The sequence below is a fragment of the Phalacrocorax aristotelis genome, chromosome 7, assembly GCF_949628215.1.
Source record: "Phalacrocorax aristotelis chromosome 7, bGulAri2.1, whole genome shotgun sequence".
Taxonomy (NCBI): domain Eukaryota; kingdom Metazoa; phylum Chordata; class Aves; order Suliformes; family Phalacrocoracidae; genus Phalacrocorax; species Phalacrocorax aristotelis.
The window spans coordinates 54,808,770-54,831,954 of NC_134282.1; the positions used below are offsets into that span (position 1 = coordinate 54,808,770).

At 47.2% G+C, this 23,185-nt stretch overlaps 3 protein-coding genes and 1 long non-coding RNA gene across 7 annotated transcripts in view; 2 read left to right on the plus strand and 2 right to left on the minus strand.

The window, feature by feature from the left end:
* Positions 1–2,611, plus strand: part of SPG11 (SPG11 vesicle trafficking associated, spatacsin) — a 37,080-nt gene extending 34,469 nt beyond the window's left edge. The window contains exon 40 of the mRNA XM_075100856.1: positions 326–2,611. Coding sequence (XP_074956957.1) covers positions 326–506 — 181 coding nt within the window. The 3' untranslated portion in view covers positions 507–2,611. The remainder of the gene's footprint in view (positions 1–325) is intronic.
* On the minus strand, positions 2,373–13,444 carry EIF3J (eukaryotic translation initiation factor 3 subunit J). Of its 2 annotated transcripts, none has more exons than XM_075100864.1 (8): positions 13,284–13,444; positions 13,087–13,187; positions 8,148–8,205; positions 7,803–7,894; positions 7,194–7,308; positions 5,974–6,132; positions 4,892–4,965; positions 2,373–3,457 (listed from the first exon to the last, which is right to left on the minus strand). In XM_075100864.1, exons 1-8 carry the CDS (start codon positions 13,312–13,314, stop codon positions 3,329–3,331), a joined length of 759 nt encoding a protein of 252 aa, XP_074956965.1. In that variant the 5' UTR covers positions 13,315–13,444; the 3' UTR covers positions 2,373–3,328. The 2 variants fall into 2 exon arrangements, with proteins under 2 accessions (XP_074956965.1, XP_074956964.1); XM_075100863.1 differs by having other exon boundaries at positions 2,373–3,460.
* Positions 13,123–17,535, plus strand: LOC142060536 (uncharacterized). The gene is made up of 2 exons (XR_012661795.1): positions 13,123–13,208; positions 14,503–17,535. It is a non-coding gene; the product is annotated as an uncharacterized LOC142060536 (long non-coding RNA).
* A 3,330-nt stretch (positions 17,536–20,865) lies between these two features.
* CTDSPL2 (CTD small phosphatase like 2) overlaps positions 20,866–23,185 on the minus strand; it is a 43,942-nt gene continuing 41,622 nt past the window's right edge. For all 3 annotated transcript variants that reach the window (XM_075100859.1, XM_075100857.1, XM_075100858.1), the window contains exon 13: positions 20,866–22,996. In XM_075100859.1, coding sequence (XP_074956960.1) covers positions 22,931–22,996 — 66 coding nt within the window. In that variant the 3' untranslated portion in view covers positions 20,866–22,930. The remainder of the gene's footprint in view (positions 22,997–23,185) is intronic.

The following is a 23,185-nucleotide window of genomic DNA, read 5'->3' on the forward strand; positions in this document are numbered from 1 at the left end:
TCTTAGTACTGTTTAAACCTTTATCTGGAGAAGTGTAGTACGTAGGGACTAGAGATCTGTGTTCAGTTTCTTAAGCGTATTGTGGAGGTAGCGCTGGATCTATCATTTTTATTGAGCTGGATAAATAGGGTGCCTTAGGGCCGGTCAGATCACATCTTATTTTAGAATGAACTGGAGCAAAATAAAGAACCAAGAGAATCCAAAGTACATGCTGAGCACAACCTCTTTGTAGGAAATAGAGTTCCTACAGTTCTGTAGCAAGATAGTCTTATAACCGTTGTCTGTGAAGCCTTTCCAGCTCAATTATATGTACAATTATTTTCAGAGTTAAGCAACACCCACCTACCGATGCTGCGCTGAAAAATCTGAAGAAGCTGCTCACTTACTGCGAAGATATCTACACGTACTACAGACTGGCTTACGATAACAAGTTCTACGACGTGGTAAATACGCTTCTGAAGGATGCACAGACTGGCTGCTGCCTTAACGATATGTTATCGAACTAGACTCGAACCTCCACGAGGCAGAGGCTGGCCCTGACGGGTACCACGGCTGCAGCCTCCTGCAGGGTTAGTGCGGATTCTTTAGTGGATATTTTTATCAATTACCTGCTTACAAGGATATGCTGCTGCGTGAAAGTTGCTCCAGAAAACTGGTGGGCGTTGTAAATATTTAAAATCTTGAGACTGTGTTAAACCTAAAAGTGTGTTTTGTATAATAAATCCTACTGTTTAGAAAATCCTTCACTAACCAGCAGACGCAGCCTGGCGCAGCTGGTGACGAACCACAGAGATCCAGCAACTCTTTAAATTAGGGGTGTTGGATGACAGCTCACCCCAGGAATCGCATCTAACGCAACAAGGGGCTGAAACCGAATGTGCAGAACATCCATGTCATTGACAGTGAAATAAGCAGGAGGAAGCTTTAGACAGATTCTAGGATAATCCGTTCCCTGGTTCCAGTCTGATGAGCCTGGTTTTGTTTTCAAGCCTAGGGATAAGGTGAAAGTCTCGTACATCTCTGAACAGCACATACTTAATTTGCTGCTGTCCTGGAGTATAAGGAGGAATCACATACAAATGTATTCTTATGGTTATTAAATTTTAACTTGTTTCCAGGCGTAGGCAGCCCTGCTGGGCAGGCAGCTGGCCTCGCCACCCCGTCAGGAGCCGGCGGCCAGAGCATTCTGCCACTTAGATGTGCTGGCAAGTTTGCAAGATTGGGTCTCATTTAACTGGGGAGGGGGCTGAGACTTGGCCAGCGCTTCAGGCAGACACCCAGTTCCAGCTTGGATTCTGTTTGCTCCCCAAAATAAATGCAGCCTGTGGAGCTTCCAGCTAACCCAAAGTCACCTCCTGCCCGAAGCGGGGCTGGCTGGCAGCTGACGGTGACAGCCAGCCAGCTTTTTAAGGAAAATTAAGGAGCACTACTGTACTAGCTCTAAACGTTAGCCTAGCAAGAATACAATTGCCATAGCAACCCGGTTAATTAGCAAAGAGCTGCTAGCTTGGATTCATAGCTTAGTCTCTTTTTGGTGGCTGACCATTTTCATGCTAGTGACCACTGCACATGACAAGCATTGACTTGCACAGTATTTAGCGCAAAGCTGGTCTGGCAGTGCTAGAAGTTGGACACAGTTACACACAGCACAAGTCCCAGCTCCGCTGATAAGTAAAACGTTTTATGTCGGGCGGATTATTCCTGAGCAGACCCCGATTTAAAATGCCAGTTCTGGTCAGCCTCATAAGAACAAATTAAGTCTGAGCCAGCTGCGCTTAGGCTAAGTTAAATAATGGCTAGCGAGCTTTTCACTTGAACTTTAAAGTTCCTGGCAGGAAAGGAGACCCTTGAGCTCTCCTGAGCCTCGCGCTCCCCGAGCCTTTAAAGCTTTGGGACCACCAGCACCGGGGAGGCTCTGGCAGAACGCCTGCCTTTGGAAGCACACACATACCCCAGCCAGCATGGGAGCGACCCGCAAGTTGCAACTGCAGGGTGCTTGTGATAATGGCAGCTGCCAGTTGGCATAAAATAGCTGCTTGCACTGATAAGGGCCACCCTAAAATATTCCTGAGGTAGGTACGAGGCACGGGCGCAGCCGTTCTGGGGGCAGAAAAGCTAAAGTGCGTCATGGCGGCGCTTGGATTATGGCAGTCCAAAAAGTGGTCTGTTGCCGGCAGCACCTGCAAGGGCTTACCGAGAAGCAGCCGCTTCACAAGGACGCAGCCGTGCCCCTCCGAGGCCAGCTAAGCTGGAAGTCAGGCCAAAGGCTAGGCCTAGCACCACCTGCCCAGCACACGCCTGTTCTGCAGCTCCACCACCCCAAGTATTTTCATTCTAAGACACTAAAAGAATTGGTCCGAAGGCAGCCGTAGTGAAGTCCTCAATAGTGATTTTTATTAAATTAGTTGCTTTATAAAACATTGCAGATGTCATAATTGTTAACATAACAATTTGCCCAACTGTAGTAACTGTTGCAGTTTGCTAAGCAAGTTTTGTTTTTAAATGAAAGAAAATGGCTGAGTTGTGAAAGACCTACCACACCCCACGAGAGGCCAAAAGGAAGTCTTGTGTTTTTGGGGGGGGGGGGGTGGTGTTTTGTTTTTTTTTTTAACACTTAAACCAGGCAATTAACTGTTAAAGATTACCCACCCCATACAGCTGCATTAGTAGGAATTTAGCTGACTGGAAACTAAATTTCATACTCAAGACACAAGTGTTTTTTTCCTCCCAAATAAGCAACTCTTTCCTCATCCCGCCCCACCAAGTACGCTGCTCCCATGCCAAGCTTTGACTTGGCGGCTATCCCAAGTGGTGCGGTGCCAGGTGCGGCGTCCTCGGGCCGAAGTTAGCGCGTTCCCCCTTCGCAATATACTGAAAACCTCAAGCTCTAACTTAAGACAAAGCAACTGTAATACTAAGTGCACACCATGCCCTTGCTGCAAACTGCTTTTTGTTCGTCAAACAAGTCACTCGAGAGGTACAGTTAAGGCCATGTCACTGAACTGTGCTGGTAAAGATACTTCGCCTCGTCGAAATTCATTGCCAATTGAGTGGCTGTTACTATAAAATCAAATAGCAACGGTTACCATTATCAGAATTTTGGGGTGTTTCACTGCCATCTTTGTAGCTTTTAAATGTCTTCATTCTAACCCCCGACGCAGCACGGGTCGCCCAGTGCTTTAGCACGGACCCGGCACGAGCGAAACCACCAGCACGGACATACTGCAACTCTGATTGTAGCATTTGGCAGAATTTAAAGGAAAAGAAGTTGTGCTACATGTTTAAGGGATTATGGGCAACAGAAAGACAACAGAAGGGGAGATAAATGTCACATGAAGTCTTCAAAGTCTTGTACGTATTCTCCATCGTATCCTCCATAATCAGCCAGGTCATCTTTCATAGTAGCCTTCAAACCACCTCCAGGCACAACACCTTTTTTCTTCTTTTTGGCTTTATTCTGCTTAAAGAGGAAGAGCACGGTTACTTTACAACCCACAGGAGTGTCGCCACTCCGATTAGAGCACCACGGCATGCCTGCGGGTACGAGTACTCGCACACCCACGCCGTGGGCGCGCTGTTGGCAACGATTCCTACCGCTGCATTTCATCCCTGGTGCGACCTACCACGGGGAAGCTGTGACGGTCGCAGGCGCCCCACCACTCCCCGCCTCACGGGCTTGCTTGCCCGTGCCTTTGCCTTTCACCCTACTGTACCTAGACTCTAAACAAGCAGAATAAGTAAATGCAGAGCCTGGTGTTTAGTTTTGTGAAATTAACGATTTAGTTAAGGAGCGTGGTGTGGCTTTTATCACCATAGTGGCCGAATGTCTTCCTTGCCAAAAAATGGGAGTCCTAAACAACCTTTACAGAGCATTTCACAGTAAGGCTCCTCCTCACCGGCCCGGTGTACTCGCAGCCCTCAGGGGCTGAGCAAGCTAATTTACATGAAAAGCCAGGAGAGAAAGAGTATAAAAACAGGAAGCACACACACTTTTTCTTTCAAAACTTGTTTGGCTCAGCAAGTCACAGGCTCCTCTCCAAAGTGCAGTTCACGTTGGCGAAAGCATATCACGTTGCCAAACTCCAGCCGTAACGTGCTAACCCTGCCCATACAGCCTGTTCTGCGTTAAGGTGCTTCACTCAGAGCCGGGAGTTACCACCGGCAGCACCTGCCACGGCGACAGCCTGTGTCCGAGAGGATCCCCGTGTTACGTGTCCAAGTTAGGACTGACTTTGACAACGCTCTGCCATTTGCTTCCTACCAAACCTCCAGTTTGATTTAAAACACACCAAACATATGACTGTAGTGGGATTTGTTGCTACCTAACAATCACTGAGCTCCAACCTTTAACACACATGCTACGAAACGCAATGTTTTACATCATGTAAGCATCAGTTAAACTACTCCATCGCTTTTTAAAACTTACTCTTCCTTGCCTGTGCAGTTACTGCTCCTTTATTTGCACAACAGTCTAAAAACCCCAGTCACCTGCTGTTCAAAATCCCAAACTTTGGCAAAGATTTACGTTCGTGCTTATGTACAGAGAAGGCATTATACCACCATTTACCTCTCAGTGAGGCTGGCTTCTGTCTTCAGGATACGGGCATAAACCCTTGTAACTCCAAGACAGCACAAAAGGTAACACGGTTAGCGCGCAGGTAACGTTTCTGTCAGTTATCAAGGTTTTCCCTGTGATCTCTAGATTCTGTCAACGCCCGATTACCTCACAGAGTGAAGAGGATTTAACACTAAGCCAGTATCCAAGGTTATCGTTTAATCTCCTGCTACTACCCCCGACAAACCAGCAGTTCGCGTCAGTGTGAGACTACTCCCGTTTTCCAGATCGGCGCCGTTAGCGGGTATCGTTACTGCGGCACAAACAGTGTCTTACCTTTTCTTGTTTTTGTTTTTCACTGCATAGTACTGTCAAAGTATTTGTGATCTTTTTCAAATCATCAACTTCCACTACATCGGGGGGGGAAAAAAAAAGATTCCTCATCAGTGTTGTTCTTGGAAGGCAGTTAAACCATCTAATGTCAACATTCTCTAAAAACTAGAAACAGGCACTAGCGGTGACTACGGCAATTACTCGCTTTAAATGAGCAAAATACAGGCTGGGGAATTCTGGTCCTTACAATCACTATCTCAGGCAGTCCCTAGTGAGCAGCCTGAATGTTCTAGAAGGTAAAACTTGCAAATTAAGGATTAGTGAACACAAAAGTCTTAATGAGGCGGCATTTGAACAGTAAAATACGGATACAGTCAAATACAGTGAAACATATCAAAAGGAGCAGTGGATTAACAAATTATGAACAATAAATGGTCTGAGAGGTTGCGAGCCCTTCACTTTAGAAGATCTGGAATCCATGTTCTGGGCTCATCGGCCGTGCTCGTGGTATCGGCACAGCGCTGACAGTATCACGTTACTGCTTCCCTGACAGGCAACACGTGTACGGGACAGGGAAAGAGGGCGAGCAATGGGTTCCCCAAGGCCTTCAGCCTACCAGAGCAGGGGAGGAGTTTAAGGTAGTTTTATCTCTGTATAGTTACACGTTGAATTCCAGAATAATTCCAGAGTCCCACAATTACGTGAACTCAATTTTATAATAGTTTCCTTCCAAATGAGCTTCTCAAGTTACCTGGCTCAGAGAACAGTTTTGGTAGTATTAGTATTTTAGAAGTGGCTTCAAGAAAAACACACAAGATTTACATCAGTATAAAATCTCACACTTTTTCAAACAACTGCCTTTAACGGACACACAGAAAGAGCAACTCTCGTACAAGCGCACGAGTTGTCCTGAAGCTTGTGGGAATGGGATCGGACACTCGTCCGTGAAACAGATCGACACTTTGTTTAGTACAAACTGCACGGATCAATCTGGATTTAAGGGTCACTATAACAGCACGTTTTCAATATCAACTCCGTTGCAGTTTGGTAGCAGCGTGTCGTAGGATGTCTTTCACTTCACTTACATGAAATACATACGTCTCGAACTAATGCTTCCAAAAAACTGGCGTAATGTAACGATTTTTCATACTGTGTAATTTTCTCTTTTAGTAGTTTGCCAAATTCCGTGAAGTCATCTTTTGAAGAGGGATTCATGGCATCTATTCCACAAGTGTTATTTACACCTGCAGGGGAAGACAGAGGTATTACAGAGAACATCGGCTGTGATCCCCAAGAGGTGACACCAGAGGAAACAAGTAACCTGGCTCTCATTCAGTTCCTCCCTCCACCGAAGCTTTACAAAGCCAAAGCCGAGGTTTGCTCACTCGCCTCCCTCTGGCCTCTGCCAGACAAAAGCTAACAGCCTGAGCTACCAGCCTGTACGGAAAGAGGTTTTGCTGCAGAGCTTAGTAACGTGAACCAGCTATTCCTGTCCTCGGGAGCAACGTGCGCTACGCGAAGCCCCTTTCCCCTTAAAGAATTCCTGTCTCAAGCTCTTCAGCACAAAACGTAGTTGGTTCTTGGCGGCTGTACTCAGCGCACCCCCCCAAGGCACTGCGCTCTTTCAGAAGACTCGCAGAGCAGAATTCCCACTGAGTAATAAGCTGTGTAACTCACTATAATCAAGGAAACGCGCTTTCATGTTTGAAGAATGCTGCTATGAATCAGTATCTTTGCTAGTTCTGTCAAAGCACAAAACCAGAACGATCTGCTTTAAGTCTACTTCATCTACGCCAAGGAACAAGCTCATTCCACTAACTTAACCGCCTTTCTCAACACCCAGCTTATTACACAGATCGCCTGGAGTAAAGCGTGCGTGAGTTACGCTGTGCCACGCTCGTCCAAAGCCTCATTAAATCCCTGTTGTAAAGCGCCACAGAACATTAGGAGACAGCACTTTTTTTTTTTGACTCCTTTTTACACACTCATCTTTTTACCAGAAATACCGACACGTTGGAAAATCTAGTCAGCCATCTTTTTCCTGTGACCTCCTAGCACGACATGTTGAGAAAAAGGACCTTCTACTCTAAAGATGCTTTTGAGGTTCTTGCAATTAGCCCTTGGTACCAGGGCACGCCTCCAGTCGTTTGAATTCAAACCCCTCTTCATTCTCAGCAACACAACCCACCCGTGCTCCAGCAGTGAATCCCTGCTCGGGTGTTTCTGCAGGGTACCCACACGTAACAGTTTTATTTAGAGCTTTCGTGACGCCACGGTTGCATCGACTCGGGCACAGCACACTTACCGAATGTTTCTTTTGCTAACTCAAGGTCTGACTCCTCTTGTAATTTCTTTAGTCGTAGTTTGTCTGCTAACTGTTCTTCTGGTGTAAGTTCTTTATGCTCCTCTGGCGCCTCTAACTGAATTAAAGAATGTACACAGGGAGAACGTTACGTTTCTCACCCTTGAGCAGAGGCAGTACAAGAAAGCACGTTCTTCCCAGTGCCGCCTGCCTGGCTTGCTTCTGCCTGAAGTCAGTACACCTCAAGCACGTGCACACCCGAAAACCTCCCCAGTACCGCGGAACGACGCCACCTTGTAAAATGAACAACTTATTAAACAAGAAGTAGGAAGAAACACCTTAGTTCTAAGCTTCACAACTGCACGTTTTATCATGAGGTGCATACAAACGGAACGGTGAAAAGCAGCATTTCAATAACCTGGCTAAGTAAACTGCAGAGAAATTAAAGCTAGCGTCCCCCAGATGTTATTAAGTACAAGACTTAAGTTTGTTTTATCAGAATAGTCAAGATCTTTACAGGTCTTGTTCAACCTCAAAAAAAACCAAAACAAAACCAACCCACCCAAAAAATCAAGCCTGCCCTCTGAAGTTTATGAGGCCCAGAACAGTTACCCTTTTTTTAAGCTCCTCTTGCTTCTTCTTCTGTAGCTTTTCTTTTTCTTTTATTTTTTCTGCTATTTTCTTTTTTTCTGAAACTTTTGGTTCTGTAAAACATTGAAAAACACAGCTCTCAAGAGGTCTACCGACTTCTTTTTTCAGCGCCCACAGAAACGCCTGTCAGAGCGAAGGCCACAGAGTTCAGTTACTGGGATCTGAACACAGAGTTAAAAGACGCGCTTTGTCAAAAACAAAACCGACCCCACGGAAAGCGGGTTTGATTCTTCGGGTACACTCAGAACAAAACCGCCGTCTGGTCTGATGCTGCACACAGAGCCGTGTCTTCCTTTGAAGTCTTACCTTGTTTTATCTCTGTCTCCTTTACTTCCTCCTCTTCCTCTTCATCGTCCCAGTTATCCTACAAAATAAGTTTTAATTAATATTCTTTTACAGATACTTTCTACCTTGTTCAGGCAACAAATACCAAGAACAGTAGCTTACATATAACCTCTGTAAACGCTCAGCCAGCCATTATTCTTACGTACTGGAGCGAGGAGGCGTACTGGAGGGAGGAAGTCATGAGTGCTGTACAAGGGCGCTGCCTTTGGGAGCTGACCAAGATGTTTCAGGAGCAGTTCTTACCATGAAAGAGGCAGCTTTTACTCAGAGGATCAGAAGGCTCACGTCAAAGGAGTTGCGAAGGCAAGATCACGAACAGTCAAATCAACGCCCACAGTAAAACACGAGTTTATTTTAATTCCTTGTGTCACACGACATGGGAACGCCATCGGATGCACGCTTGTAGTACAGCCACCGCCAGAAACAGACAACTCGGCTGGAACCGTTTTCAGCCAGGACACGCTGTCGCCACCACCACAAGACCCCTCCCCGTAGCTGGCCGACGCCAGGCTGCCCCTCTCCCCTGCGCCAGGAAAAGCATTCGAGCGGCTGCACGTGGAACCGCAACGCAGGGGTGAAGCTAACCCAGACCTGCCACCAACGCCGCTGAGAGCAGAGGAAGCAGCAGCAGCAGAGGAGAATGCAGGGGGCCCAGCTTTAGGCAGGAATGGCAACTTCTAACAGTGACAAGACCACGTTTTAGACCGGTTTCTGACCAACAACTACTGCTTTTTTAATAAGCAAAGGAGGTATCAAAAGACTCTCCCCATGAATAAGTCGCTTAAGTGTTCTCCAACAGCCATCGCGCTCTCCAGTGCGTTCTCAAACAGTCTCAGCTGCGGTGTTTGCAGGAGCTGCCTCCAGTTTTCACTTGCAGCGTGTTCAGGCTTCACGGTGCTTCTCAGCCACTAGTCCCAGCCCTCCTTCCTTCCAGCGCCACCGGCTCCCACTCCACATGACCACTGCCCTGTTCCCAGGCGGATGAGCCTTGCTTCAAAACACCGCATACGGTTCAACCAAATACTGAGGAAGCACCGTGTTCTACAGAACTGACCTTCTGATGTCACCTGCGGACTTTGCCAGCAGTAATTCTGCAGTTTCTTCCCGACAGTTACCTGGGTAAGGGTTCTGGGAATACATATTCCTGTCCTAACGCCACTGCAAATTCAAGCGGATGGCCTCCGCGTGGCAATCAATGCTCTAAAATTGATCTGAAGTTACATCATGTGGCACTCGGCAGGAGTTAAAGCCAAGAAACCTCACAGGAATCTAATTTTAGTCACCTGCTTCAACTCAACTTGCAAGCTTAAGAGATTACATTTGACAAGACCTAGTTTACACAAAAATCACATGTACTGTCAGTACACCGTTACAGGTAAGCTTAAACCCCATAAATCCTGAATTTTGTGATTTCCACCTCACAACAGTAACGGAGCAGTCATGCAAGCCATTTATTAACTTCTAAGGGTTGCTACTGGCGTGGCAGAATATAAGACATTGGTGGAAGAACTCGGTATTTCACTGCGATGTGCTGATCCAAGCAAGGAAGACACCCATGTTCATCTACCAGCTCACTCAAGCTAATTGGCACTTGTAAGGGATTCAGCTTCCCTTCCACATTCCAAGAAGCTGACTTGAATTTGGAGCAGCATTATTTTAGCTCATATCTAATTAAGAGTTTGTTACACCCACTTCTTAAATAGCTCTCTCCACCACTGCTGTATGTGGCTCGCTGCCCTGTCCCTTGGCCTGTCCTTCAGACATTTTAAAATGAATTATTTTACGGTGCAGGACCCCCGAGGAAGGGCACCCCGTCCATCACGTAAAGGCACTCATGGGATTGAAGGAAACTACTGCGCATCATTATTAGGGCTGGGAGACATAAGAGAGGCAAGGACTTCCACACGTGACGGACGCACTCCTTCCCCCCAGCAGACTGCATTCCCACTAGCCCCGCCTGCCCGGGGCCGCACACGGCGGCAGTTTTAGCTTGCAAAGCCGAGATGATAAAGGTTCAGTGGGCAGTGGGACCGCAGGCCGCCTGGCCCAACCTCATCAGGGCATCGGGATACAGCACCGAAGCAATTTTCCTTTCCTCCAAGAGTGCGCTGTCTTTGCGCTGATACTAAGTAATTCAAAGAGGACATCTTTATCGCAAAATATATCCACTGAAGTAGCTTAAAACTTTGAAGTATTTCAAAAACACTCATTTACACGTACTTACCTAAAATAAGGCTATTGAAAACAACTTCCATTTCATGGAAATAAACCCTTGATGAGCTCAGCTCTCTTATGATTTCATATGCTCCGTCAGATGTACCTTAAACCTACAATAAGGCACATTATTCCCCCCCAAAACGCAGAGGACACGACTGGACAGTGACAGGTACTCCAGCATTCAGATCCCCAGCTAAACCTGAAAGCTCTCCTTCAAGGGGAAACAACCACAGCACCTCCAAGGCTGTTGCCTGGCTGATGACATATATATTTCCCACTTCTGGCTTTGCTAAGCATGGAATTGCCCAAGCGTAAATAGACGAAAATTCCTTGGCAGGAGGCCCATCTTCTGGGAAGCTCATGTTCGGGGTAACACTAGAGAGTAGTTGTGTTACTGATGAAGAGGCTAATTTTAAACCCAGGGAAGTCAAAGTTTCCTGAACTTAACAGTTATTTTAAGTTCATTACTAAAAAACCTTCCAAAATAAACTACAGCATCTGAATATATGAAACACATTCCAAAAAGTGTGAAATACCAACCCGAAGACAAACTCATGGTCAGCAAAGCACTTTGTGCTTCTAATTGAGCCCATGCCATTTTTCTGGTGCGGTGCGTCCCCAAGGCAGACCCTGCGAAGACGGGACCTACAGCCAAAGCAAGCGCCTCCCAAGCTTGGCTCTGTGATCTTCGGTGTTCATGCAGGAGGAGCAAATCAAAGGAAAGTAAAACAGCTTGCTTTGCCGGACCGGTCCTTCTCTCTAGATGCAGCTCCAGTGCTAAAACCATAATCCCTTGGAAAGAGTTAAGTGGCTGCGTTCTCACCTCACGTGGGAAAACTTTGTTCCTTTGTCAGAACAGCCCCAGGAAGCACAGGTGTCCCAGGGAGAGCAACACTTCAGGGCCCAGTTCCCTCGGACACATTCTATCGCAGCTGGAAAGTTTCTCACTTTCAAAGGAAGGAGGAAAAGCAAGCCTCACAGAGAGGGCGAGTCCAAGACATATATGTGTATATATACACATATATGAATTATATAGATATATACAGATGGTGTTACATTCTAACCACACTCTTCACAAATGACTGTAGCTACTGGATACAGAGATACCTTTACTTATTTTGCCCGCTGTGACACCTATAACTTAGGGTGTGGGTGTTATTAAATTTAAGAAGGCAAACAGCCAGCCTTTAACTCACAAAAACTTATTAGCCTTTTTTTTTTTTTTTTAAGAGCAGATGAGCTATTTTTCCCATACTATTTATAAAAAGAATGCTACCCAAAGCTCCAAGGACAGCTGTGTTGGCGTTTTTCAGAGATTCTGTTAACACAATCAGCAGCCTAAATAACAAACCCGGCGAGTCCTCACCCAGCAAGGAGCAATACTCTGCTTCAGAAAGCTTCATCCCTGTGGCCACACTATAGCGACCAAGTCACCATGAGATCGTCTATTACGATATTTCAGCAGCTCAATTTGAAACAAAAAGGTCTTTTTCAGCTGACCTATTTCCATTCCTGACATTCATCACGCATGTTCCTTATATGATCCCTGGCAACGTTTAGCTACTGTCCGTCCACATGAACACGCAGCAAACTGAGGCGCCTGTGGCGCTACCATTCAGTCACCCGGGCTTGCTAAGGGACAGCTGGGACTAAGGAGAAGAAAACCAGCTTTTAAGGCAGGTCTGCTTTCGTAAGCACCAAAAGCTAACATCTGCACATTTTAATGCCTATTCCATACAGACACCACTCTGAACATGGCAAAAATCTGTTCCAAATAGTGCCTGAAGTAAACATATTTTAAGCGGTCAGGGCACTACCAAACCTGCCGCTGCACAGTCAGGCTGCTGCGCTTCCCAGCTGTGGCGGTGGGGCCTGGGGGGCGTGAAGAAGTAGGAAACGGGCAGAAAAGGCGTGCTGCTGCAAGACAGAAGTTCCTGGGCAACAGCAGAAGCACGAAGACGGCAGCGCTTTCGTTAGCTCCCACCCTAACGCCTCACCCGGCGCATCACGCTCACAGCCACGAATCTGAAAGGCTCCAGAAAGCAAGGGGAAACCAGCCAGCCACAGAACAGCGCTCAGGAGCCTGGCGAGCTTCTGGGAAGCAGCAGGTGGATCCCCCAGAGCACAGGAGGTGTCTCCTCAGGCACGGAAAGCGTCTGTCCGTCCGTCCGTCCATCTGGTTTTTTCTCCTCCGGCGGACCCCACACGGCCGGAACGAACGGCAGGCAGAAACGCCGGCGCTGAGCGGGGATTAAGGGGCGCGGGGCGAAGCTGTCACCCGCAACCCACCGCTGCCCAACACCCCCGAGGGGAGCCTACCCAGGCGGGGCCGCCAGCCTCCGAGGGCCTCCCGCCGCCGGCCCCCCGGGTCCCTCACCGCCGCCCCGAGGGATCCCCCGCGCCCCGGGCCGGCGCCTCCCGCCACCGGAGAGGCGTGAATCCAGCCGGCCTGACGAGTCCGACCCACCCGGCGGGAGGTTTCCTCACCCGCCGCCCGGCGCGGCCCGGCCCGGGGCCGCCTCCCCCGCGCAGCCGGCACCATATGGCGGCGGCCCGCCGCGGGCCCGGCCCGCTCCCCCGCCGCCCCCCGCTCCCCCGCCGGCCCCCGGGCCGCGGCCACCCCCGTGGCCGCCGCACGCCGCGCCGCGCCGCCACGGCCCGGCCAGGGCCCGCCCGGCCGCACCTTCACGTCGTCCTCCTCATCCTCGCCGGCCCAGCGGTCTCCGGCCACTCCCGGCACCAGCCGCTTCGCCACCGGCTCCACCACCTCGAAGCTGTCGGCGTCTGTGGGGGAGAGGAGAGCGGGTGAGAGCGAGCGAACGAGCGAGCGAACGGGCGGGCGGGCGGGGGGCGCGGCGGGGCGCGGCGGCCGACACCTACCCCACGAATCGGCCGCCTCCGCCGCCGCCATCTTCCCCGCAGGGCCGCCGCCGCTCGCAGCAGGCACGGTGAGGCAGCCGCGCTAGAGCGGCCCCAGACAGCGCCGCACGCGCGGGGCACGCCGGGACGGTGGCGGACCGCCGGGGCCACGCCCGGGGCGGGGCGGCGGCCGCCATGACGGGAGGGCTGAGGGAGGGCGGCCGCCATGACGGGAGGGCTGAGGGATGGAGGCGGGAGGGCGGGTAGCGGGATCGCCCCCGGCCGTCATCTCCCCGCCGGTGGCTCGGGTTCCCTCAGGCCCTCTGGGCGCGGTGCTCAGCCGGGGGGAGGCCCCTTACCCGGCGGCGCTATCGCGGAGCGGCACCTGGGGCGTGAGGGGAGCCTCGCCTCGCCCCGGGGCCCGGCGGGTGGGACGGCCGCCCTCTGAGCGCTCCCTCTGCTTTCTCACGTTCGAGTGTATCCACGCAAGGGGAATAAAGAGGGCAGTGTTTTGAACCGCAGCTATTACAGGAGGTGCCCTGGTACATCGCCCTCTAAAGCAGAGGAAAGAAGCTGTGTTACCATAAGACTTTTTACGTGACTATAACCATGCCTAAACTCAGCACGTGCTGCTACCTCCTATCACGGGTGAGGTTAAAGCAGTGACATTTCACACCTGCATAACTCCTCCGTACAAGGCAGCCGGTGATTTTCAAGCACTTTCCCCACCGTTACTGTACAAAGAGCCTGGGGATCCAGCCCCAAACCTGAAAGCTATCCTTCCAAATAAAGGCAAAACCTGGGGCAGACTGGGCTCATTCCTCACACCCTCTGCAGATGCCAGAGCTTTAACATAAATAGGCGCAACACCACAAAAACTAGCATCAGCTTCCAGAAACTAGCCTCAGACAGGGCGAGCTTTGCCAGCTGATGCTCCAGCGGCTGTTCCCCCCTTCTGTTCTTGTGTGCTCAGGCTTCATCTGAGGCTGCAGACAGGCTGCTCTACGACAGTGAAAGAAACACTAGGTCCCACTCAGTAACTCGGTTTCTTAAGTATCAATTCTTGAAAATAGGTAAGAAATGGACACAAAAAATGGAATACAAAGGGCTAGAAAAAGGGAGAAATAGCTTAAGGTTTCTTTAAAAACAGAGAAAATTATGTTAAAGTATTAATCGGGGAATTCATTTAGGAGTTAACCTGATGCGTGATCTGAATTTATTCCCTCATCTTTCCTGCCAGGTCTCCTTTTTTCCTTAGGGAAGAAAAAGTGAGAAGCACACCCTTTTAAAGATCCTTTACCCATTCAAAGTATTAATGAACAATTCAAACAGAGCAAAAGGCAAAGGCCGGGAAAACACCCCAACTGTTGACCACTAAACACCCAACTTTCCTTCAGCTGACTCAGATTCTTCTTTTCCTTTTGTAAAAAGTGGTACTGATGCGTTAAACACTTGTTGCTTTTCAGTCAGTCCAGAACTGCTGAGTTCTATGAATGTGGCTGTTTTAAAGTATTCTGGGACCTGCGTTGTTAATGTTTAACAGCAACAACGTCAAGATCAGCATCGTCCCATTAAGGTACCCTGCCAGCACCCCTCTTAGCTTGCTGAGGGACTCCCATGCGTGACCTTAGTAGCCTGTTGTGCCATCTTGGATGTCATCTTCTGGAAGCATCATGCTTCTGTCACAACACTGAAATAATTTCTAATCGATAGACACACTGGAAACCAGGCAAGAAGCAAGAGGCACAAATCCAGACATCCCAACTAGCAAGGGCTGAACACTGCTCTGCCTTCGGCTGCTTTCACTTCAGACGACTTTGGGAACAGGGTGAGGAAAAATTCATCCTCCAATACTGATATCTGAACATCTTTCACACTTGTCAGCAAATAATCTAAATCAAATTGTAATAATACATGTTACTGTTGGAAGCCGGCGCAGCCTCATAAAGCTAGGTGAGACGATGCACGACCTGATGATCAATGTCTTGTTGAGTAAAGAGGTGTATCGCGATGTGACGGAACGCTTCTCCGGGGCTCCAGCGAAAGCGGTGGATGGAGTTGGTCGGAGTCCCAGTCGGGGACACAGCTCCGCTGCCGTAACCCACCCGCAGTGTGGGGGAGGCTTCTGGGCTGGCTGCGCTCGGCCGCCTTCCACAGTCCTGCTGGAAACGCAAGGAGTTTGTGGGATGATTGCATACATGGCTGAGTGGGAGAGAGAAGACAAGAAATAGTTGAAGCCTGATGCCTGAATGTTGCAGTCAGGTGTCTCCTAATCCCCTAAGTAACAGGATAAGCTTATAGTAAAGGTAGGCTGTGACGTAGCCATTTCCTAGCTTTTAGGTTTGTGACCAGCCAGGACAAAACATGGGCAAATGGTTGCGGTAGGGCTACCACCTGTAGCCTAGCAGCCAGAGGGCACGTTCACAGTTTATCCACGTGGTGCTCCTTAGGGTGTGATTTTTAGCTCAGATCCCCGAGGGGTCGTGGCCTTGTGACCATCAGAGCAGTATTGGCGAGTCCTTTACTAAAAACCTGGAACGCAGTAGCTGAGCTTAACCAAACGGAGCAGAAGCGTAAAGATCAGCTACAAGAATTCAGTGCCCACCAACGCAGCACTCGGTCCTCAGACGGCAGACAGACATGAGGGACGGAAATGCTGTCGCCTGAGCCGTTGGCCAGCCCCAGGACACAACCCCAACCGCAAGTCATTGCTCTTCTCCAACCTCGTCCCCACCGACCCCAGGGAATGTTTTATTGAAACGCTCAGGCCCATCCGGTCCCTTGCTCTGCCCACAGGAGCAAGGGGGAGAGCTCGGTGGCTCCAGCACTCGGATTCGGTAAGAGGTGAGCAGACCTCTGCCAAAAACCTGGTGGTGGTTGATGCTCCGTGCCGTCTGGGTGCTCCTGGTGGAGCGGGTTAGGGGCGGAGAACACCTTTGCCTCGGGATTAAACGTCAAAGCCATCATGCGCCTGGGCTCTACAGACCAGGCCCTCGCTGGCCTCCTCGGTGGCTTGTTTCCTTCCACCTTGTCAAATAACACCAAATACATAAAAGCTGGAAAGGTTCACTTCATCCGGTTTACGTCACTGCCACCTCCCAGCGCTGTGATTTCTGTGAGAATCTGAATGATTTAAGTGGAAAAGGATGTATTTTGCCTGAATAAATTTACAAAAACCTGTGTCTTTCAAATAACAAGCGGAATGATACACGATGCTATATGTTAGCTAGAAAAAAACATTCCGTCCAAATTTATCCTTTTTTTTGTTGTTACCCACTTACCAGACAATATAAATAATGACAGAGACGTAACTATAGACCAAATAAGGCCCTAAGTTAGATCCTCACAGAGTCTACCCAGAGTTTCACAAGCTCAGTGTGCCGGGAGGGCGAGCGTGACAGTGCCAAGAGCTGTGCGATGATGGGGAACATGGTAAATATAGAAATACTACGTATTTAAACAGCACATTTAAAGTAATTTAAACATTTGGATTAAAACAGTAAAGTATTATTCCCATTGTATAGATGAGGAAATGGTGGCACAAAGGAAAAAACCCCACTCAGCACAGCTCTGAGCCAGAGGAACCGCGGCCTTCTAGGGAACCAAACAGTTCTCGTTTTGGGGAAGTCTAAAGGTTTCTGCTTAGGAGGAGAAAGAAATCAAAATGAGAGAGATGGAGCCTTGTGGTCATTCTACAAAAGACGCCCACTGGAGTCTGTGTCACATATTGCAAATCAGACTCAAGCAAGACCATCTTAGAAGAATAAACCACATCTATTTTTTTTCCTTCTTTGACCTCCAGTATCCTTAGCTTTGAAATCACATACACAGCAGTTTTTTTCCCTCCGCTTTAAAGGCTGAAAACTGCCATGAGAAATGCCTTGCTTTACAGAAAACAGAGTCTTCAGTGAAGGATAACATCAGCTAAAAATCATGGAAACAGCAGCCAGAGCATAAATATTTAATATAAATCTGTATGATTCTATATACTAGAAATGATTGCAGAAGAAACACAGATTTGTAGAACACGAGTTCTCTTCCAACTGTATTTTACAAGATTCAGCTCATCAGTACAATGACATTTTTGCAAGTATAAAAAAAAATAAAGCCAAACAGTATTACATTACACGGTCAAGACAACCAGAAGAGTGATGTGCTTCACAAAATCTGTACAAGTCAATCCCTAGCAGACCATCCTTGCTTGCTTCCAAACAAAAACGCTTGCTGCCAGTGCTTTGGGTTTGTTTTTTTAAATTTTTAAATTTTTTTTTTTTACAAAATTATGACTACTAGCTAAGACAACGATGCACCTATGCTACTTCTCTTCAGCCACTTATCAACTTGTTTAGGATTTAAGTATCAAGAACCTAGGATGCAAATGTGAAATGATGTGGGTTTGGTGTAATCAAATCTTTGAGAGCAGTCCTTCAGGTCTTCAAGATCACAGTGGCGCTGTTCTCCAGCTGCATTCGATGCGACGGTTATTTTTCCAGAAAAACTGTCTTCCCGTGAACCTTCGCTTAGCTTCCACTCCCCAGCAGCTTTACCTGATCCGAGCCCTGGAGCCCTCATTGCCACAGTCCCCCTTTCTCCTCTTCCTTGGCTCCATCCTTGTTAGTTTCTGGCTGGATCAGCTCCCGGCGCAGGCTCACCACGTGGCTGTGCGTGCACCAGCGCTGGCAGAAGGAAGCAGCTGTGGAGGGAAGGAGCAGAAGGAGAGAAAGCCTCGCAGCATCCCGCCAGCCCGGACCGCGGGGCAGCTCCGCTGCGATTCTGGGTTTTCTGTCAGCCTTCACGCTCCAACTCCATACTGTTCACAGAACGGATGCTGAAGTCCCCTTTAACTCCAATCCTCAAAACAATCTTTTTGCCCGAAGATACCGACGAAACACCCGGGACAGATGACTTCTCACAGAAAGAGGCATCTGCCTTCTAAAAACGAAGACATGTACCTCACTCCCAGGAGGCGAGGGCCAAGAACAATTAGCTGTGCATCGCGGTCTGATGCTCACCACGTCGCCTGTGTGACCGCGATTGCTTTATTTCTTCTTGTATCAGTCTTTGCTAATGAGTTTAAAGAAGTTTAATGGCACGAAACATGGCACTGGCGTGACTGCAGACCGGAGGAACCATCTGTCGTCTTTGCCACACGGATCCACAGAAGTCCTTTCACCAGAAAAATACTGCCTCTAACTTAGCACTCTACTTGCAGTGGAAGACATTATTTTAATAGCATAGCGATTAGTTTCTCTTGGCACCTGCTGGAGCAAATGTGTCCAACCGAGCTGGCATCACACCAGTAGGTATTGTCAAGCTAAATGTCGACTGGCAACAGGCTGTGGACGTTGACTTTCTGGCCTTGACTTCTTGAAGTCTATGAAGCTCTAGTTTAGCTACCTGTACTAGATTCAATTACACAAGCATCAGTTCTACACTGAAATCGTAGCTTCGCAGGGCGTGCTCTCCACGTCCTTCGCGCGGAACCTCACGGGAGCACAGCAGAGCGAGGGGACAGAGGAAGGCACACGTAACTTTTCGAATTCCCCGCACTTAGGCGTACTCGGTGCTGCTCCAGTCCTCCCTCAGGAGCAAGAGGAACAACGGCAAGGGGCACGACTGGGTCCGTAGCCACAGTCCCCTGCGATACCGGCATCTCATTGCAGGCAGGGGCTCGCCTCAGTTTTTGTATAAACTGTGTAGTTATAAATCTCATCATCTACTTTTAATCTACTAACGATAGGTGGTTGAATCAAGTCGCTTTAGAGAAACAAGAACAAAGGGTACTGTTTGCAATGCGATGCTATAAGGAAGCCGGAACGAGGAGGAAAGATAAAGGAATATGGGTATTTACTCGGCAGAGTCACAATATTTTTGTGTTTCTGGAGAGCTTTCCTTACCCAACCAACCGACACGCCCTGCTCTCAGAGGCTGTTTCGGACTGTGGGCCCACGTTGCTGTTCTGCTGGCAGCAGTCGGGCTGATGAGATTTCCACCCGCTCCACCTTCTCCTCATCCACTCCCTCCTGGTCCCTCTCCATGTCGGGGCTCGATGCTCTCTCAGCTGCGCCAACCCAACCGTCGGTACGACGCCCTCGGACTCAGACGGGGCTGCGTTTGGGGAGGGGGGACGACGCGCTGTGAAAGGACACTTGCTTCTCAGTCCTGCTCGCCCGTGGCAGCCTGAGCCGCCCCGCCCCGCCCGCGCTGCGTTCGGTTCTCCCCCAGCACAGCACTTCCACACCTCATTCCTTCCAATAACACATTTAGGTGCTTTCTTTAAAGAAGATATGTCTCCTTAGCGTGCCTTTGGTTGGTACCCCTCTTGCTTTGGGAGATTTTTAATCAAGTCTTGAAACATTCAGGCTTTCTGATACATTTCAAAAGTAATGAAAAGATGTTTTCCTACAGAGGTGGAAGGTGAAATGAATCAAAGGTGGAAAAGAAGCCAGTAATACCAGGGTGAATGCGATTCTAGCTATATAGCAACTTCAGGAAAAAAAAAAATTGGATACATACTGCCAAAATATGTATGAAAGACATTATTTTGCTGTCAGAACCAAGAACGCTCAAACCTAGAACGGAATACACGTGGACACGTAAAACTAACACCATTACCACGATCACGCAAAAGACCGCAAATGAAATCATTCAGACCTTTTGGAACCAGGACGCTGTGTTTTCTAACAATACAGCAAATTAGAACAAACGATACAGCTACAGGATTAACTGCTTAACATTGCGCAATCCTACATTCAAGCCTCGAGGAATGCACGTAGTTGAGACCCCCCCCCCCCCCGTTATCAGCGTCAGGTTTGGTGCGCTCGGCTTGATCCCGGCTCACGTCAGAGAAACCGTTACGTCTCACCCTCGAGACCAGTAAGACAAAAATAGATCCTGATGGATTGTAACTTTGCTTCATGCAAAGACCGTTTATGCCAGAATAGGAACTTATATTTTGAAGAAGGTAGGCTCATTCTGCAAAGAAAGTTCAGAATGATAAATACCAGACTTGCAGCGCATTAAAATATTAATATTTAATATGTTTACTAAGCAGTCTCTGTTACTTTTGTGTGCATCTACGTAGAACTAAACCCCTCAATTTACATTTTGATTTCCCTCACTGATCTGATCATGACAACACAGATACAGCTGTAAAGTGCAATGTATGCTTTGGTTTCCTTAACTAAAGAAAGCACTTTTAGAATGGTTTTAGCCAAAGATAGGACCCCGTGTTTAAGGACACTACTCGAACAGATGATCACCTCTTTTTACAGTCAGAGAAAAGCGATGAACTACTTAACAAAAATCGTTGCGTTCTGGTAGACTAGTGAATTTTAAAGCAGTTCTATTACGCCGATTACTTGGAGAAATTTGCAAGAATTCCGCCTTAAACAAGGATTCACCGTTAAGCTCATTAAAAATCTCAGATTTAGGTTTACATTTTAACGAACAGCTAAAAAATAGCTGGCAAACCATGTAGCAGTTCAAATACAAGCTGACCATTTTCAAAATCTATAAATATTTCCAGAACTGTCTCATCGACATAAAAACAGGAAGGAACGGGGATGGTTACAGGGTTCACACGTCTGCGCAAAAGCATATATAAAGGTAATGTTATGTACATTTTATTTCAATAAAGACATAAGACAAACAGCGTAAAGATGCCCAGATGCCCTAAAGATAAATACATTTAAAAGATTCTCATTAAAATGAATCTGTAGTATTTCTTTCCTGCAAGCAAAATACCTTTCTTTAAATACAAAAAAAATCAGTATTCTGAATTGCAAATGTTTTCACTTTTTTGCAGAAAATCTGCCATGATGATTTTTTTTCTTTTTTTTTTTTTTTAATGAATAAGGATTTTCCACAAAACAGGCTTGCTCTACATGCTAATTTCTTTAAACAGTTCAGTGACACAATGTGCTAGCTACATACACAACAGATAATATAGTAAGAAAACACTCAACCTGATGAAAAGTTAAAATCTTCATTAATACACTGGAAAAAGTTGACATAACTCATGCCTTTTAAAATCAAAAATACAAAAATTAAATGTTTTCCTAAAAAGATTTTCCTTATTTTAAGGACTCATTTGAAAATGAAGCTGCATGTAATTTGTACAATAAAATTGTACAAGTAAACAGGTAATATACATAAAAAATTAATTGACATACTTCTCAATTATCAGTTGTCCACCTTTAATTTCCAATACTGTACTTTCTTAACAAGCATACAAAATATCAAACTTCTCTTTAGAAAAAGTGCCGTTCTGTGACATCTTTTACACAAAAACAGTCTGAGCCTGTGGCGTGTTAATGCAGTCGAGAGGCAAAGCATCCTAACTTTTACAAATTATACCTTCCATAAAAAGCCTCCTGAAAAGGAGATTACACACCATTATAAAAATATCAGCCTCTTGTAGTAGCTGCATTAGAGAGCCAAGGCTGAAAGACTATTTCCATATAGCATAGAAAACCACTATGATAGCAGGCTGGCTGCGTCGGTGGCGCGGAGTGTACTGTACCACAGGATTGTGCATAGTTACTGCCAGGGGCCTGCGCTGTCACGCGGAGCTTAGAACTGATTGTAACGCCGAGTGCCACAGAGGGACCACCAGCCCATGCAAAACATCTGAAAACACTGAGCCACTGTGCAGAAAGAACGCTTCCGTCTTGGAGGGAACAGAAGGCAGCGGTAATTGAATTGCATCGAACCTAACAGGTGACCAGACTAGTTCTCCTTTCAAGACCTGCACGCACAGCACAGTCTGAGGTATTCCTTGTCCGTCAGTTGGTTGTGCCACTGCAAGATATCGTCTGTCCGAGTACATGCCATCACAATGGTTTAAAATATTCTGAATATTAGTAATTCTTATATTCTTCTTATCTAGCCAGTCTCTTGATTTTTGAAAAGATTTCAACTACAGTAGAATATTACAGAAAGAAAATATAAATGCAGGGGTTTTCTTTCTAAATGAAACTTACGTGGGCTAAAACTAGAGAATATTTTTAAACAAATATACAGTATGCAGGCAGACGAAGCAGGAAAACGGCCATCCAACTGTTTAATAAAAAACTAAGAAAATTTGGCTATTTCCAGAAAAGCTATGAAGCGCCTCAACTAAAAGGAATGCATAATGAAACTCTAATCTAATACAGGTCAAAAATGTAAAAAGGTTATAAACCTTAACAGGAAAAATAAAACAACTTTTACTGGCCATTCCTGTTGAAATGAGAATCTTAAAAGTAACAGAAAAGTGGCTACAAACCCACTTAGAGCACCGAACAGAGAGAAAACAAGAGTCCATTTTCAATCTCTGTTATATCATAAAATCCTGTGTTTCTACAGGTCAAACTGCTGGTGGCAGAAACAGAATTCTTTATAAACTGCAGATGTCCTGTACATAAAAAAATTTCATCGGAGTTGCACTAGTTCTAAAGACTCTTCTGTTCTAGCCTACCTACCGCGGTGTACTGTATTGTACTGAATGGATTCGATCTCAGGTGTAGAAAGTCTCTTTCTGTAACCCTTGATTATTGTTGGGCACCAAAGATAAGAAAAGCAAGACGGGGTACAAAAATGCAAAATTTCAACAGTAATGGCAATGTTTTGTTTTAGTCCAAAAGGGTCCTGCATTTTCTCCCCCTTCAGTACTGGGACGAAAGGCTTTAATCTGGGGGTAGCAAGTCATGCAAGCGAAATCTGTCTCTGATGTGAGGTCGGACATCTTCGTTCTGCGGGGGGAAGAAAAAGGTGCCAGTTTTAGGAGAACGAACACGCCTAAGGAACAGGTTTTAACAGGGTCAGTTTTCCAACAGCCGTATTTTAGTGTAACAAAATATAAGCCATGGAGATACGCGACCTCCAGAAATAACTGCATAGCATTCACAACAACTTCGGAGCCATTTCTTTGCATCCTAAGA

Excerpts from the sequence above, each read along its gene's own strand:
- EIF3J (XM_075100863.1), bottom strand. The coding sequence starts at position 13,314 with ATGGCGGCGGCGGAGGCGGCCGATTCGTGGG. Across the intron at positions 8,206-13,086 it reads ATGAGGAGGACGACGTGAAG|GATAACTGGGACGATGAAGA; the intron begins GTGCGGCCGGGC and ends CTTATTTTGTAG. Across the intron at positions 4,966-5,973 it reads TCGAGACGTATGTATTTCAT|TGGAAGTTGATGATTTGAAA; the intron begins GTAAGTGAAGTG and ends CCCCCGATGTAG.